At 38.7% G+C, this 16,730-nt stretch overlaps 1 protein-coding gene across 3 annotated transcripts in view; it reads right to left on the reverse strand.

Annotated features, from left to right (window-relative positions):
- Positions 1-9,342: 9,342 nt before the first annotated feature.
- pps (protein partner of snf) overlaps positions 9,343-16,730 on the reverse strand; it is a 593,176-nt gene continuing 585,788 nt past the window's right edge. For 2 of the 3 annotated variants that reach the window (XM_070095226.1, XM_070095225.1), the window contains 2 exons: positions 12,643-12,811; positions 9,599-11,410 (listed from right to left, as the gene is read on the reverse strand). In XM_070095226.1, coding sequence (XP_069951327.1) covers positions 9,738-11,410; positions 12,643-12,811 — 1,842 coding nt within the window. In that variant the 3' untranslated portion in view covers positions 9,599-9,737. Of the gene's footprint in view, positions 11,411-12,642; positions 12,812-16,730 lie in introns of all 3 variants that reach the window. The other variant, XM_070095224.1, reaches the window with a different exon arrangement.

The following is a 16,730-nucleotide window of genomic DNA, read 5'->3' on the forward strand; positions in this document are numbered from 1 at the left end:
AGAGAAGGGACACAGACACAAGAGGTCACAATTGGAAGTTGAAGACTCAGATGAATCAAAGGGATGTTAGGAAATATATCTTCAGTCATAGAGTAGTCAGGCCGTGGAATAGCCTAGAAAGTGAGGTAGTGGAAGCGGGAACCATACATAGTTTTAAGGCGAGGTATGATAAAGCTCATGGGGCAGGGAGAGAGAGGACCTAGTAGCAATCAGCGAAGAGGCGGGGCCAGGAGCTATGACTCGACTCCTGCAACCACAAATAGGTGAGTAAACCCCTCTGGATTTTCTTCTATTTTCTTACTAGTTTTTGTTCTTGTTTATTTCCTCTTATCTCCATGGGGAAATGGAACAGAATTTTTCCTGCGTATGCCATGCATGTTGTAAGAGGCGCCTAAAATGCCGGGAGAAAGGGGCTAGTAACCCCTTTCCTGTATAAATTACTAAACTTAAAAAGAAAAACTTTTGTTTTTCTTTTTGGGCCAACCTGCTTTGGTGGTGTGTGTGTGTGTGTGTGTGTGTGTGTGTGTGTGTGTGTGTGTGTGTGTGTGTGTGTGTGTGTGTGTGTGTGTGTGTGTATATATATATATATATATATATATATATATATATATATATATATATATATATATATATATATATATATATATATATATATATATATATATACACAGTGGACCCCCGCATAACGATTACCTCCGAATGCGACCAATTATGTAAGTGCGTTTGTACGTGTATGTTTGGGGGTCTGAAATGGACTAATCTACTTCACAATATTCCTTATGGGAACAAATTCGGTCAGTACTGGCACCTGAACATACTTCTGGAGTGAAAAAATATCGTTAACCGGGGGTCCACTGTATATATATATATATATATATATATATATATATATTTATTTATTTAGTTTACACAAATATATAGGGAGGTACCACCTCTATAGCTGGAATGGGGACCCTCATCCTCAGAGAAGACAATAAACGTACCTCAGGGAAAACTCAAGGTTCTCCCCGGAGCTGTTTGAATATTTTCTTCTCCTACCACCCCCTACATATTTTATATTCTATATATATATTTTATATATATATATATATATATATATATATATATATATATATATATATATATATATATATATATATATATATATATATATATAAATATATATAAATATATATAAATATATATAAATATATATATTCTCCATGGGGAAGTGGAACAGAATTCTTCCTCCGTAAGCCATGCGTGTTGTAAGAGGCGACTAAAATGCCGGGAGCAAGGGGCTAGTAACCTCTTCTCCTGTATATATTACTAAATGTAAAAGGAGAAACTTACGTTTTTCCTTTTGGGCCACCCTGCCTCGGTGGGATACGGCCGGTGTGTTGAAAGAAAGAAAGAAATATATATATAGATATATATATATATATATATATATATATATATATACAGTGGACCCCCGGTTAACGAACTTTTTTCATTCCAGTAGTATGTTCAGGTGCCAGTACTGACCGAATTTTTTCCCATAAGGAATATTGTGAAGTAGATTAGTCCATTTCAGACCCCCAAACATACACGTACAAACGCACTTACATAAATACACTTACATAATTGGTCGCATTTGGAGGTGATCGTTAAGCGGGGGTCCACTGTATATATTTTTTTTTTTTTTTTTCAACAAGTTGGTCGTCTCCCACCGAGGCAGGGTGACCCAAAAAAGAAAGAAAATCCCCAAAAAGAAAATACTTTCATCATCATTCAACACTTTCACCACACTCACACATTATCACTGCTTTTGCAGAGGTGCTCAGAATACAACAGTTTAGAAGCATATACGTATAAAGATACACAACATATCCCTCCAAACTGCCAATATCCCAAAACCCCTCCTTTAAAGTGCAGGCATTGTACTTCCCATTTCCAGGACTCAAGTCCGACTATAAGAAAATAACCGGTTTCCCTGAATCCCTTTACTAAATATTACCCTGCTCACACTCCAACAGATCGTCAGGTCCCAAGTATCATTCGTCTCCATTCACTCCTATCTAACACGCTCATGCACGCTTGCTGGAAGTCCAAGCCCCTCGCCCACATATATATATATCTTCTTTCAGCGTACCAGCCGTATCCCACTGAGGTGGGGTGGCCCAAAAGGAAAAACGAAAGTTTCTCTTTTTAAATTTAGTAATTTATACAGGAGAAGGGGTTACTACCCCCTTGCTCCCGGCATTTTAGTTGCCTCTTATGACACGCATGGGTTATGGAGGAAGAATTCTGTTCCACTTACCCATGGAGAATATAAATATATATATATATCCTAGGTAGTAGGTTGGTAGACAGCAACTGCCCAGGGAGGTACTACCGTCCTGCCAAGTGAGTGTAAAACGAAAGCCTGTAATTGTTTTACGTGATGGTAGGATTGCTGGTGTCCTTTTTTCTGTCTCACAAACACGCAAGGTTTCAGGCACGTCTTGCTACTTCTACTTACACTTAGGTCACACTACACATACATGTACAAGCATATATATACACACCCTGCTGGGTTTTCTTCTGTTTTCTTACTAGTTCTTGTTCTTGTTTATTTCCTCTTACCTCCATGGGGAAGTGGAACAGAATTCTTCCTCCGTAAGCCATGCGTGTTGTAAGAGGTGACTAAAATGCCAGGAGCAAGGGGCTAGTAACCCCTTCTCCTGTATATATTACTAAATGTAAAAGGAGAAACTTGCGTTTTTCCTTTTGGGTCACCCTGCCTCGGTGAGATACGGCCAGTGTGTTGAAAGAAAGAAAGTGTATATATATATATATATTTATATATATATACAGTATGTAGTATGTATGTAGTAGGTTGGTAGACAGCAACCATCCAGGGAGGTACTACCGTCCTGCCGAGTGAATGTAAAACAAAAGCCTGTAATTGTTTTACATGATGGTAGGATTGCTGGTATCTTTTTTCTGTCTCATAAATATGCAAGATTACAGGTATGTCTTGCTACTTCTACTTACACTTAGGTCACACTACACATACATGTACACGTTTATTTATACACACTCATCTGAGTTTTCTTTGATTTTATCTTAATAGTTCTTGGTCTTATTACTTTTCCTTTTATATCCATGGGGAAGTGGAATAAGAATCTTTCCTCCGTAAGCCATGCGTGTTGTAAAAGTCAACTAAAATGCCGGGAACAATGGGCTAGTAACCCCTTTTCCTGTAAAGATTACTAAAAAGAATAAGAAGAAGAAAATTGTCAAAGTGGGAAGTCTGAATGTGCGTGGATGTTGTGCAAATGATAAGAAAGAGATGATTGTGGATGTTATGAATGAGAAGAAGCTGGATGTCCTGGCTTTAAGTGAAACGAAGCTGAAGGGGGTGGGAGAGTTTCAATGGAGAGGAATAAATGGGATTAGGTCAGGGGTTTCAAATAGAGTTAGAGCTAAAGAAGGAGTAGCAATAATGTTGAAGGATAAGCTATGGCAGGAAAAGAGGGACTATAAATGTATTAATTCAAGGATTATGTGGAGTAAAATAAAGACTGGATGTGAAAAGTGGGTTATAGTAAGCGTGTATGCACCTGGAGAAGAAAGAAGTGTAGAGGAGAGAGAGAGATTTTGGGAAATGTTGAGTGAATGTGTGGGGAGTTTTGAATCAAGTGTGAGAGTAATGGTGGTTGGGGATTTTAATGCTAAAGTGGGTAAAAATGTTATGGAGGGAGTAGTAGGTAAATTTGGGGTGCCAGGGGTAAATGTAAATGGGGAGCCTTTAATTGAGCTATGTGTAGAAAGAGATTTGGTAATAAGTAATACATATTTTATGAAAAAGAGGATAAATAAATATACAAGGTATGATGTAGCACGTAATGAAAGTAGTTTGTTAGATTATGTATTGGTGGATAAAAGGTTGATGGGCAGGCTCCAGGATGTAACATGTTTATAGAGGTGCAACTGATATATCAGATCATTATTTAGTTGGAGCTACAGTTAGAGTAAGAGGTAGATGGGAAAAGAGGAAGGTGGCAACAACAAGTAAGAGGGAGGTGAAAGTGTATAAACTAAGGGAGGAGGAAGTTCGGGGAAGATATAGGCGAATGTTGGCAGAAAGGTGGGCTAGTGCAAAGATGAGTAGTGGGGGGGTTGAAGAGGGTTGGAATAGTTTTAAAAATGCAGTATTAGAATGTGGGGCAGAAGTTTGTGGTTATAGGAGGGTGGGGGCAGGTGGAAAGAGGAGTGATTGGTGGAATGATGAAGTAAAGGGTGTGATAAAAGAGAAAAAGGTAGCTTATGAGAGGTTTTTACAAAGCAGAAGTGTTATAAGAAAAGCAGAGTATATGGACAGTAAAAGAAAGGTGAAGAGAGTGGTGAGAGAGTGCAAAAGGAGAGCAGATGATAGAGTGGGAGAGGCACTGTCAAGAAATTTTAATGAAAATAAAAAAAAATTTTGGAGTGAGTTAAACAAGTTAAGAAAGCCTAGGGAAAGTATGGATTTGTCAGTTAAAAACAGTAGGGGAGTTAGTAGATGGGGAGAGGGAGGTATTAGGTAGATGGCGAGAATATTTTGAGGAACTTTTAAATGTTGAGGAAGAAAGGGAGGCGGTAATTTCATGCACTGGTCAGGGAGGTATACCATCTTTTAGGAGTGAAGAAGAGCAGGATGTAAATGTGGGGGAGGTACGTGAGGCATTACGTAGAATGAAAGGGGGTAAAGCAGCTGGAACTGATGGGATCATGACAGAAATGTTAAAAGCAGGGGGTGATATAGTGTTGGAGTGGTTGGTACTTTTGTTTAATAAATGTATGAAAGAGGGGAAGGTACCTAGGGATTGGCAGAGAGCATGTATAGTCCCTTTATATAAAGGGAAAGGGGACAAAAGAGATTGTAAAAATTATAGAGGAATAAGTTTATTGAGTATACCAGGAAAAGTGTACGGTAGGGTTATAATTGAAAGAATTAGAGGTAAGACAGAATGTAGGATTGCCGATGAGCAAGGAGGTTTCAGAGTGGGTAGGGGATGTGTAGATCAAGTGTTTACATTGAAGCATATATGTGAACAGTATTTAGATGAAGGTAGGGAAGTTTTTATTGCATTTATGGATTTAGAAAAGGCATATGATAGAGTGGATAGGGGAGCAATGTGGCAGATGTTGCAAGTATATGGAATAGGTGGTAAGTTACTAAATGCTGTAAAGAGTTTTTATGAGGATAGTGAGGCTCAGGTTAGGGTGTGTAGAAGAGAGGGAGACTACTTCCCGGTAAAAGTAGGTCTTAGACAGGGATGTGTAATGTCACCATGGTTGTTTAATATATTTATAGATGGGGTTGTAAAAGAAGTAAATGCTAGGGCGTTCGGGAGAGGGGTGGGATTAAATTATGGGGAATCGAATTCAAAATGGGAATTAACACAGTTACTTTTTGCTGATGATACTGTGCTTATGGGAGATTTTATGGGAGATTCTAAAGAAAAATTGCAAAGGTTAGTGGATGAGTTTGGGAATGTGTGTAAAGGTAGAAAGTTGAAAGTGAACATAGAAAAGAGTAAGGTGATGAGGGTATCAAATGATTTAGATAAAAAAAAATTGGATATCAAATTGGGGAGGAGGAGTATGGAAGAAGTAAATGTTTTCAAATACTTGGGAGTTGACGTGTCGGCGGATGGATTTATGAAGGATGAGGTTACTCATAGAATTGATGAGGGAAAAAAGGTGGGTGGTGCATTGAGGTATATGTGGAGTCAAAAAACATTATCTATGGAGGCAAAGAAGGGAATGTATGAAAGTATAGTAGTGCCAACACTCTTATATGGATGTGAAGCTTGGGTGGTAAATGCAGCAGCGAGGAGGCGGGTGGAGGCAGTGGAGATGTCCTGTCTAAGGGCAATGTGTGGTGTAAATATTATGCAGAAAATTCGGTGTGTGGAAATTAGGAGAAGGTGTGGAGTTAATAAAAGCATTAGTCAGAGGGCAGAAGAGGGGTTGTTGAGGTGGTTTGGTCATTTAGAGAGAATGGATCAAAGTAGAATGACATGGAGAGCGAATATATCTGTAGGGAAAGGAAGGCGGGGTACAGGTCGTCCTCGAAAAGGTTGGAGGGAGGGGGTAAAGGAGGTTTTGTGGGTGAGGGGTTTGGACTTCCAGCAAGCGTGCGTGAGGGTGTTAGATAGGAGTGAATGGAGGCGAGTGGTATTTGGGACCTGACAAGCTGTTGGAGTGACAGCAGGGTAATATTTAGTGAGGGGATTCAGGGAAACCAGTTATTTTTATATAGCCGGACTTTAGTCCTGGAAATGGGAAGTACATTGCCAGCACTTTAAATAAGGGATTCAGGATATTGGCAGTTTGGAGGGATATGTTGTGTATCTTTATACATATATGCTTCTAAACTGTTTTATTCTGAGCACCTCTGCAAAAACAGTGATTGTGTGTGAGTGAGGTGAAAGTGTTGAATGATGATGAAATTATTTTCTTTTTGGGGATTTTCTTTCTTTTTTGGGTCACCCTGCCTCGGTGGGAGACGGCCGACTTGTTGAAAGAAAAAAAAAATAGTGTGTACGTGTGTTCAACAGGGGTGAATGGATGCAAGTGGTTTTCATGATTTGACATTCTGTTGTAGTGTGAGCAAGGTAACATTTATAAATGGATTTGGGAAACTTGTTAGCCAGATTCAAGTCCTGTAAGTGGGAAGTACAGTGCCTGCACTCTGAAGGAGGGTTGGGGGATATATGCAGTTTGGAAGGGCATCTGAACTTGCCTTGGGGCAAGACAGTGATGGAGTGAATTATGGTGAAGTGTTTATTTTTTGGGTCACCCTACCTCAGTAAGTGAGGCCAGTGTATTAAATCAAATGTATATGTATGCAGAGTGGCAACAGATATATATATAAGATCATTATTTAGATGTAACTGGAATAAGTATAAGAGGTAGATGGGGTAGAAGGAAAATAGCATTAATAAGAGAGAGGTGAAAATGTAAAAACTAGAGGAGGTAGTTAGGGTAAGATATAAGCAACTATTGGGAGAAGCATGAGCTAGTGAAAGTACAGGTAATGAGGAGGTATGAGGTAGATTTAAGAATGCAGTGTCAGAATATGCAGCAGAAATTTGTGTATATAGGAGGGTGTGTGCAAGAAGGAAGAGGAATGATTAGTGGAATGATGAGGTAAAGGTGGGTGGAAAGGGAGAAAAAGTTAGCATTTGAGAGGTTTTAACAAAGTAGAAGTGATATAAAAAGAGTGGAGTATATGAAGAGTAAAAGAGAGGTTAAGAAATTGGTGAGGTAGTGTAAAATGAGAGCAAACAAGAGAATGGGTGAGGTTCTGTCAACAAATTTTGTTGAAAATAAGATCAAATTTTAGAGTGAAATTCACAAGTTGTGAAAACCAAGGGAACAAACAGATTTGACAGTTAAAATCAGAAGAGGGTAGTTATTAAAAGGGAAGCTGGAGTTGGGAAGATGGAGGTATAGCCAGATGTAAGAGTGGAGGAGATGCATTAGGCTGTGGGCAAAATGAAAGGGTTTAAAGCAGATGAGACTGATGGACGACAGAAATGTTAAAAAGAGATGGGTATATAAAGTCACGGTGAACCATAGAATTGACGAAGGAGAAAAAGGTGGGTGGTACAATGAGGCATCTGTGGAGACAAAAAACGTTATCCATGAAGGCAAAGAGGGAAATGTATGAGAGTACAGTGGTATCAATGCTCTTATATGGGTGTGAAGCATGGGCTGTGAATGTTGCAGCAAGGAGGAAGCTGAGTCAGTGGAGATGTTGTATCTAAGGGCAATGTGTGATGTGAATATTATGCAGTGAATCTGTAGCTTGGAGTTTAGGTGGTGGTACGGAGTTGCTAAAAGTATTATCCAGAACACTGAGGAGGGGGTTGTTAAGGTGGTTTGGACACTTAGAGAGGATGGAGGAAAATAGGATAACTTGGAGGGTGTATAAATCTGTAGCAGTGGGTAAGCAAGGTAGGAGGGGATAAAGATTTTGTGTGCAAGGAGCTTGGATATCCAGAAAGCATGTGTAAGCGTGTTAGACAGGAGTGGACGCAAATCACTTCTGGTACTTGACGAACTGTTGGAGAGTGAGCAAAGTAACATTTTGTGAAGGGATTCAGGGAAACTGGTTAGCTGAACCAGAGTCCTGGAAGTGGGAAGTACAGTGCCTGCACTCTGAAGGAAGGGTGGGAATATTTGCAGTGTGGAATTGGAATCTTGAACTGTAGCATCTGCATACCTCTGGCAAGACAGTGACAAAGTCAAAGTAAATGATGGTGAAGCATTTTTTTCTGGACAGCCTACCTTGGTGAGAAAAGGCCAATGTAAAAAAATTAAATAAAAAATAAAAAATATATATACACAAATATATCTCACCGCCTCCCCTTCATCAACAACATTAAACAACTTTTCAAAATGTCCCCTCCATCTTTCCAGTACATCCACTTCCTCATCTATAATCTCCTTACTTTCAATTGTATCTGCTAAGTTTTAACGATATACATATACTACACAAGTATTATACTGCTGACATTCCTCTCCCTATTTCTCTCTTTCCAAAATAGTTTCTTTTTCTCAGCAAAATTTGCTGACACTCCCATTCTCTCACTTCACTTTCTCTCTCTCATGCACACACACATTGTGTACATATAAAGCAGATGTTTGCATCTGTCAATCATTTAGGTTAAGCACCATTGGTCAGGTAACTGGATGGATAACCACTTACAATACAAGAAAGTTATGTTCTCTGATATCAAACTCCTGCCTTGCTTTGCAGAAATATATACAGTACTTTCCAATTAATATGGACAATGCTCAGAACTGTGTATGAGCATTATTTTAGTTAACAAATACAAAATGTCTTAACTGCAGCAAATTCCTTTTTAATACTGCACTCTTCTGGCCTTGATACAAGTGAAGTTTAAGTGCAATGCTCAAGTGATGAGGAGTAAGCAGGCGTAAGTCACTATGTAAAAAATTTACACTATAAAAATGAATCCATTCTAAGTTTCATAATTACAATAAAAGTTTATACAACACATATTTACAATTCTTCCATGTACACTACTTTCTCACACACAAAACATTGGGGATTAGTGTTTCACTGAGCTGTTTACCTACTTTTTGAATGTTGTGTCTTCCCCCTTCCCATTACTTTCATGACTATCTTACCTTAATTTATAGCAGAGGAAAATGTATTTTTATTAAAATTATAATTCTGTATATTCAGTATCCAAATTGCCAATGAGTGATTTACCCAAGCAGCAATGTTGGGTACACATCTACATGCTGTCATGCTCTTATCTTCCTCTTTCAATAAATTTTATGAACTTGAAAAATCCATTAAATAATTTAACAAAAAATTGTAAACGTATTTATGAGGTGAAGCAGCTTTAAAAGTAAAAACACATATGGATCTTAGAAATCTGTAACATGCTTTGGCAAATAATATACCATTTTTCTATGAACAATCAAAAGATTTTAGTTTTTAAAAAGTCACTACAGATAAGTTCATTTTCAAAATGCATTATATACACCTTTGTGAAGTTGCCCAATGTGAGCAAGAACAACATTGGCCACTCAGTTAATGCACAAAATAGATAACATAATTTACACAATATTATAAACTGTTCTTTGTCATTAAATCACATAATTTCTGTTTAAAAGTCTATAAATAATTTTTAAAGGATTATATTTTTAACCCTTAAATGAATTTTTTAAAATATATGTTGAATATTTTTTTATTATTCACAACATTAATAATCAATTTCTGGATATGGGCCATCTTTGTCAAAATCATGATCTTCATAAGAATGCTCTTTTTCTTTCTCTTGCCTGTCACGGTAAGGGTTATTTCTTTTCCTTTCACGGTTATCATTTCTTCTTTCATGTCTTTTCTTTCCTTCATAATAAAATTTTGAATGTCTCGTATCTCTACCTGTTCTTGAGCGCCAGTCTCTATCTCTTTCCCATTCTCGATCTCTATCTCTTGACTTGTTATAATGATGACCCCAATTTCTATTATAATTTTTTCCTCCATCCCACCCACTACCTGAATACCTGGCTCTTACTGGGCCAGGTGGACCTGGATAACTTGGCAAGCCATGGGGATCTAAAGGAACATGGGGATTTGGATAACCAGGAGGTATTTGAAGCCCTGAATGGTCTGGAGGATCAGAATGTTCTAAGGAACCAGTAGGTGGGCCCACGTGCCTTACTGGGCCTGGTATTCTTCCTCCTTGGGCTCCATATAGCTCCATGGATGGTGGTGGTCCCATAACACCAATATAAGAAGAATGACTTGAAATACCAGGTGGGTGAGATGGTCCTAGTGTACAAGCCATGCCTTCAGGTAATACAACAGGGCCTCCTTGTGGTATAAAACTGCTTGTTATACCAGGTTGTATAAAAGGGGGTTGAACAGGCTGATATGGAGATTCACCTACCTCTGAATGAGTTTGTTTACTATTTTTTTTATTATCTTCCATCTCTGAGGCTTTAGCAAGTAATTCTTCATCACTCATTTTACTTAACGTTTTGCTGCTTTCCAAGACAGCAGCAACTTGAGCCCGAACTAATCGTGGATCTCTTATCCTGAGATCGGTGTCTTCATCAGTTTTTAAACCTGAATCAACTGTAGTTCCAATTTTTTCACTGTTTTCGTCTGTATTTTTTAAAATGCGTAAGTCTGTATCACTTTTGTGTTCTTTATTAGATTTATTCTGGAGTAAAGGCCTCAAATCAACATCACCTTTTGCTGCAGTGGCAACGCTATCTCCAATCTTCTTATTCTCAAATTCCTGATATTTACTGTAATTCATCATAATGGGATCTGATGTCAAGCTTAACCTTCTCTTAATTTCTTGCTCTTTCTGTTTAATTTCTACCTCTTTCTGTTTAATGTTGTCTAGTATCTCTTGCAAATTGGATGGAATATTGATTTTAGATGTATCAAGTTTTAAATGTTCACTCCCAGAGGAAGGTACACCATGAGAACCAGAGGGACTATATGGCTCTTCGTCTTCATTACCTATTGTCTTTTGCATTTCACTCAATTCCTTTTTATGTTCTTCAATTTGCCGATTAAGTTCTGCCAACATAGATTCTTGATCCAGTGAAGCTTCAATGAAAGTTTCTTCAGGGGGGCTATTTGGCTCCTCATTTATAGAGGCAATACCTGCAGTGGGAGAATCATTTACCAAATCAATGTGACGCTTTTTAGGTTGTATAACTTCACCTGCATCTCTGGCTTGTCTTTTTAATGTTCCAGTATCAAGAAAACCAACTGATTTCTCTTCACTATTCTTTGAAGCAGAATCAGATTTTTCACTGACATCAATTTCATCATAAGAATCCTTTGCAGCTAATGCAATTTCTTGAATGTCTTCATCAGTTGGGAGTGGGGGCGTATAGCTCCGCTCTGGTAAATCTGTAAAATATTATGAAGACTAATATTATTGGTTGTTTCTAAATAACCTTAAAGTACTGCAATAGGCTGGCTACAAATCTGATACCCCTACAGTATATAGTGCCATATAACATTATCATTATTAAATATACTGGCCATTTCCCACTGAGGTAAGATGACCTGAAAAAAATAGAAAATATATGCCAAGGTGGTTGGAGGCAGTGCTGATGGTGCAGTGCACCATCAGCAGTGTTGACTGCACCATCAGCAATGTTGAGTGACTGCACCATCAGCATTATTGAGCGAATGCACCATCGGCAATACTGAGTGACTGCACCATCAACAATGTTGAGTGACTGCACCATCAGCAATACTGAGTGACTGCAACATCAGCAATGTTGAGTGCACTGTCAGCAATATTGAGTGCACTGTCAGCAATGTTGAGTGCACTGTCAGCAATGTTGAGTGCACCATCAGCAATGTTGAGTGCACCGTCAGCAATGTTGAGTGCACCATCAGCAATGTTGAGAGTGCAACATCAGCAATGTTGAGAGTGCACCATCAGCAATGTTGAGAGTGCAACATCAGCAATGTTGAGAGTGCACCATCAGCAATCAGTCAGTACCATCAGTCTGACACTGAGCTTCAAAGAGTTTCATATACAGTGGACCCCCGGATAACGATCAGCTCCCAACTCGACCAATTATGTAAGTTTATTTTTGTAAGTGCTTTTGTAGGTGTATTTTTAGGGGTCTGAAATGGACTAATCTAATTCACAATATTTCTTATGGGAACAAATTCGGTCTATAACGGCACCCAAACAGACTTCTGGATTGAAATAATATCGTTATGCGGGGGTCCACTGTACTTCTGCACATCTAAATATACTCCTGGGACCTATAAATAATTTGCATACATTTCTCGACAATAGTATGTGACAGAGGCAGGTGAACATGTTCAGCTGTCAGTGTATTTGTGACTCTTTGATTACTGTTTCTGTACCGAATATTTGTGTCATAACAATGACTGACTACGAAATCATGATTTCTACTATAAACTGTAAGTATCAGATCACAAAAACTATGCAAGTTAAAAGAAAAAATAGTAAAAAAAGGTATATCTGCGACATTTATGCAAGTGACAGGACAGCATGTTGCTGTCACATGAGCATACATTGCCAAAGGTTAATCTAATGAATAGGAATAACTTGAAATATTTCTCTGAGTCATCACATTCCTAGAAAATATACTTACCATAGTGTTTTTGCACAGGCTGAGGTGGCAACCCTACACCTGCGCCTACTACACTCCAGGTACCCGAGATGTGATCATAAACCCGCTTGCTCTTGGCACGTACAATTACACCAATTAACATATGGGCTCGGTGTTCTTCAAACCCAGGGCCATCCAATGGAAGAAGAACCTGTGAAAAAGATTGTTTATAATAATTGATAATAATGCCAACATGGTAATACATATAAAAAAAAATGTGTAGGAAAGTGTTTGCTGGAAAGCTAAGAAAACTATACTGTGTTATGTGAATATTATGCAGAGAATTCAGAGTGGGGGTGGGAGAGTTTCAATGGGGAGAAATAAATGGGATTAGGTCAGGGGTTTCAAATAGAGTTGGAGCTAAAGAGTAGCAATAATATTTTTATTTATTTATTTATTATCACACTGGCCGATTCCCACCAAGGCAGGGTGGTCCGAAAAAGAAAAACTTTCACCATCATTCACTCCATCACTGTCTTGCCAGAAGGGTGCTTTACACTACAGTTTTTAAACTGCAACATGAACACCCCTCCTTCAGAGTGCAGGCACTGTACTTCCCATCTCCAGGACTCAAGTCCGGCCTGCCGGTTTCCCTGAACCCCCTCACAAATGTTACCTTGCTCACACTCCAACAGCACGTCAAGTATTAAAAACCATTTGTCTCCATTCACTCCTATCAAACACGCTCACGCATGCCTGCTGGAAGTCCAAGCCCCTCGAACACAAAACCTCCTTTACCCCCTCCCTCCAACCTTTCCTAGGCCGACCCCTACCCTGCCTTCCTTCCACTACAGACTGATACACTCTTGAAGTCATTCTGTTTCGCTCCATTCTCTCTACATGTCCGAACCACCTCAACAACCCTTCCTCAGCCCTCTGGACAACAGTTTTGGTAATCCCGCACCTCCTCCTAACTTCCAAACTACGAATTCTCTGCATTATATTCACACCACACATTGCCCTCAGACATGACATCTCCACTGCCTCCAGCCTTCTCCTCGCTGCAACATTCATCACCCATGCTTCACACCCATATAAGAGCGTTGGTAAAACTATACTCTCATACATTCCCCTCTTTGCCTCCAAGGAAAAAGTTCTTTGTCTCCACAAACTCCTAAGTGCACCACTCACCCTTTTCCCCTCATCAATTCTATGATTCACCTCATCTTTCACAGACCCATCCGCTGACACGTCCACTCCCAAATATCTGAATACATTCACCTCCTCCATACTCTCTCCCTCCAATCTGATATCCAATCTTTCATCACCTAATCTTTTTGTTATCCTCATAACCTTACTCTTTCCTGTATTCACTTTTAATTTTCTTCTTTTGCACACCCTACCAAATTCATCCACCAATCTCTGCAACTTCTCTTCAGAATCTCCCAAGAGCACAGTGTCATCAGCAAAGAGCAGCTGTGACAACTCCCACTTTAAGTGTGATTCTTTATCTTTTAACTCCACGCCTCTTGCCAAGACCCTCGCATTTACTTCTCTTACAACCCCATCTATAAATACATTAAACAACCATGGTGACATCACACATCCTTGTCTAACGCCTACTTTTATTGGGAAATAATTTCCCTCTTTCCTACATACTCTAACTTGAGCCTCACTATCCTCGTAAAAACTCTTCACTGCTTTCAGTAACCTACCTCCTACACCATACACCTGCAACATTGCCCCCCTATCCACCCTGTCATACGCCTTTTCCAAATCCATAAATGCCACAAAGACCTCTTTAGCCTTATCTAAATACTGTTCACTAATATGTTTCACTGTAAACACCTGGTCCACACACCCCCCTACCTTTCCTAAAGCCTCTTTGTTCATCTGCTATCCTATTCTCCGTCTTACTCTTAATTCTTTCAATAATAACTCTACCATACAATTTACCAGGTATACTCAACAGACTTATCCCCCTATAATTTTTGCACTCTCTTTTGTCCCCTTTGTCTTTATACAAAGGAACTATGCATGCTCTCTGCCAATCCCTAGGTACCTTACCCTCTTCCATACATTTATTAAATAATTGCACCAACCACTCCAAAACTGTATCCCCACCTGCTTTTAACCCTTTCAGGGTCCAAGGCCCAAATCTGGAGTCACGCACCAGTGTCCAAGAATTTTCAAAAAAAAAATTTGTTATTTTTTCTTATGAAATCATAGAGAATCTTTTTGTGAAGGTAATAAAACAAAAAGTACGAAATTTGGTGGAAAATTTACGAAATTATGCTCTCGCGAATTTTGATGTGTCAGCGATATTTACGAATCGGCGATTTTGCCGACTTTGACTCCCATTTTAGGCCAATTACATTATTCCAATCAACCAAATTCTTAGCTATTTCACTAGTTTTACTTCTATTCTATCGATTGAGCACAAGAAATTGCTAAGTCAACTGTTTCAAGTACAAAATAAAGTGATCGGAAATTGTTAATTTGGCCAATTAAAGTTTAAAATATTCCAATTTCAAAATAGGGTCCAGAATAAACAATGTAGGTATTCCTGGCACTAAACTAACATTTCCTCTGTTCATTATTTATGTTTTGAGGCTTTACAAATAAATTCCATTTTGATTTTTTATTCACATAATGAATTTTTATTCACACCAAAAAATAGAAGATTTACTGTTATGCAATACTGTAATAATTGTATAAATATCAATACCATATTTGTGAATGTATATTAGACCCACCAGCTGACGTGTACAGTATTAGACATGTGAGGTCGTTTGTTTACTCTTGAATATTGGCAAAAATTTAACATTTCCGCTACTTTGAGCTCAGTTTCAAGCCATTTCCAGTGCTAAAACCAATCAAAATCATCTCTATTTCTGTAATATGTCTTCCATTCTATCAAATGAGACCAAGAAATCGCAAATACAACTATAAAAAACATACGAAAAAACACTGCAAAGTTGCTGTTTTAATCGAAAAATCATGATTTAAGTTTTTTTCTCTCATTATACACAGTGTGCTGCAGGATCTGTTTTATGTGGTGCACACATACCACATAGATGTATTCTCTCATATCTAGGCCCAAATGTACCACTCACAGTTTATCAGAGTGAGCTGAGCTCATGGCGTAGATCTACGGTTTGGACACTCACCGTAAAGCTGTAGATCTACGGGACGGACCCTGAAAGGGTTAACATTTCTATCTTTATCCCATCAATCCCGGCTGCCTTACCCCCTTTCATTTTACCTACTGCCTCACGAACTTCCCCCACACTCACAACTGGCTCTTCCTCACTTCTAGAAGATGTTATTCCTCCTTGCCCTATACACGAAATCACAGCTTCCCTATCTTCATCAACATTTAACAATTCCTCAAAATATTCCCTCCATCTTCCCAATACCTCTAACTCTCCATTTAATAACTCTCCTCTCCTATTTTTAACTGACAAATCCGTTTGTTCTCTAGGCTTCCTTAACTTGTTAATCTCACTCCAAAACTTTTTCTTATTTTCAACAAAATTTGTTGATAACATCTCACCCACTCTCTCATTTGCTCTCTTTTTACATTGCTTCACCACTCTCTTAACCTCTCTCTTTTTCTCCATATACTCTTCCCTCCTTGCATCACTTCTACTTTGTAAAAACTTCTCATATGCTAACTTCTTCTCCCTTACTACTCTCTTTACATCATCATTCCACCAATCGCTCCTCTTCCCTCCCGCACCCACTTTCCTGTAACCACAAACTTCTGCTGAACACACTAACACTACATTTTTAAACCTATCCCATACCTCTTCGACCCCATTGCCAATGCTCTCATTAGCCCATCTATCCTCCAATAGCTGTTTATATCTTACCCTAACTGCCTCCTCTTTTAGTTTATAAACCTTCACCTCTCTCTTCCCTGATGCTTCTATTCTCCTTGTATCCCATCTACCTTTTACTCTCAGTGTAGCTACAACTAGAAAGTGATCTGATATATCTGTGGCCCCTCTATAAACATGTACATCCTGAAGTCTACTCAACAGTCTTTTATCTACCAATACATAATCCAACAAACTACTGTCATTTCGCCCTACATCATATCTTGTATACTTATTTATCCTCTTTTT

Source organism: Cherax quadricarinatus, chromosome 49, assembly GCF_038502225.1.
Source record: "Cherax quadricarinatus isolate ZL_2023a chromosome 49, ASM3850222v1, whole genome shotgun sequence".
Lineage (NCBI taxonomy): Eukaryota > Metazoa > Arthropoda > Malacostraca > Decapoda > Parastacidae > Cherax > Cherax quadricarinatus.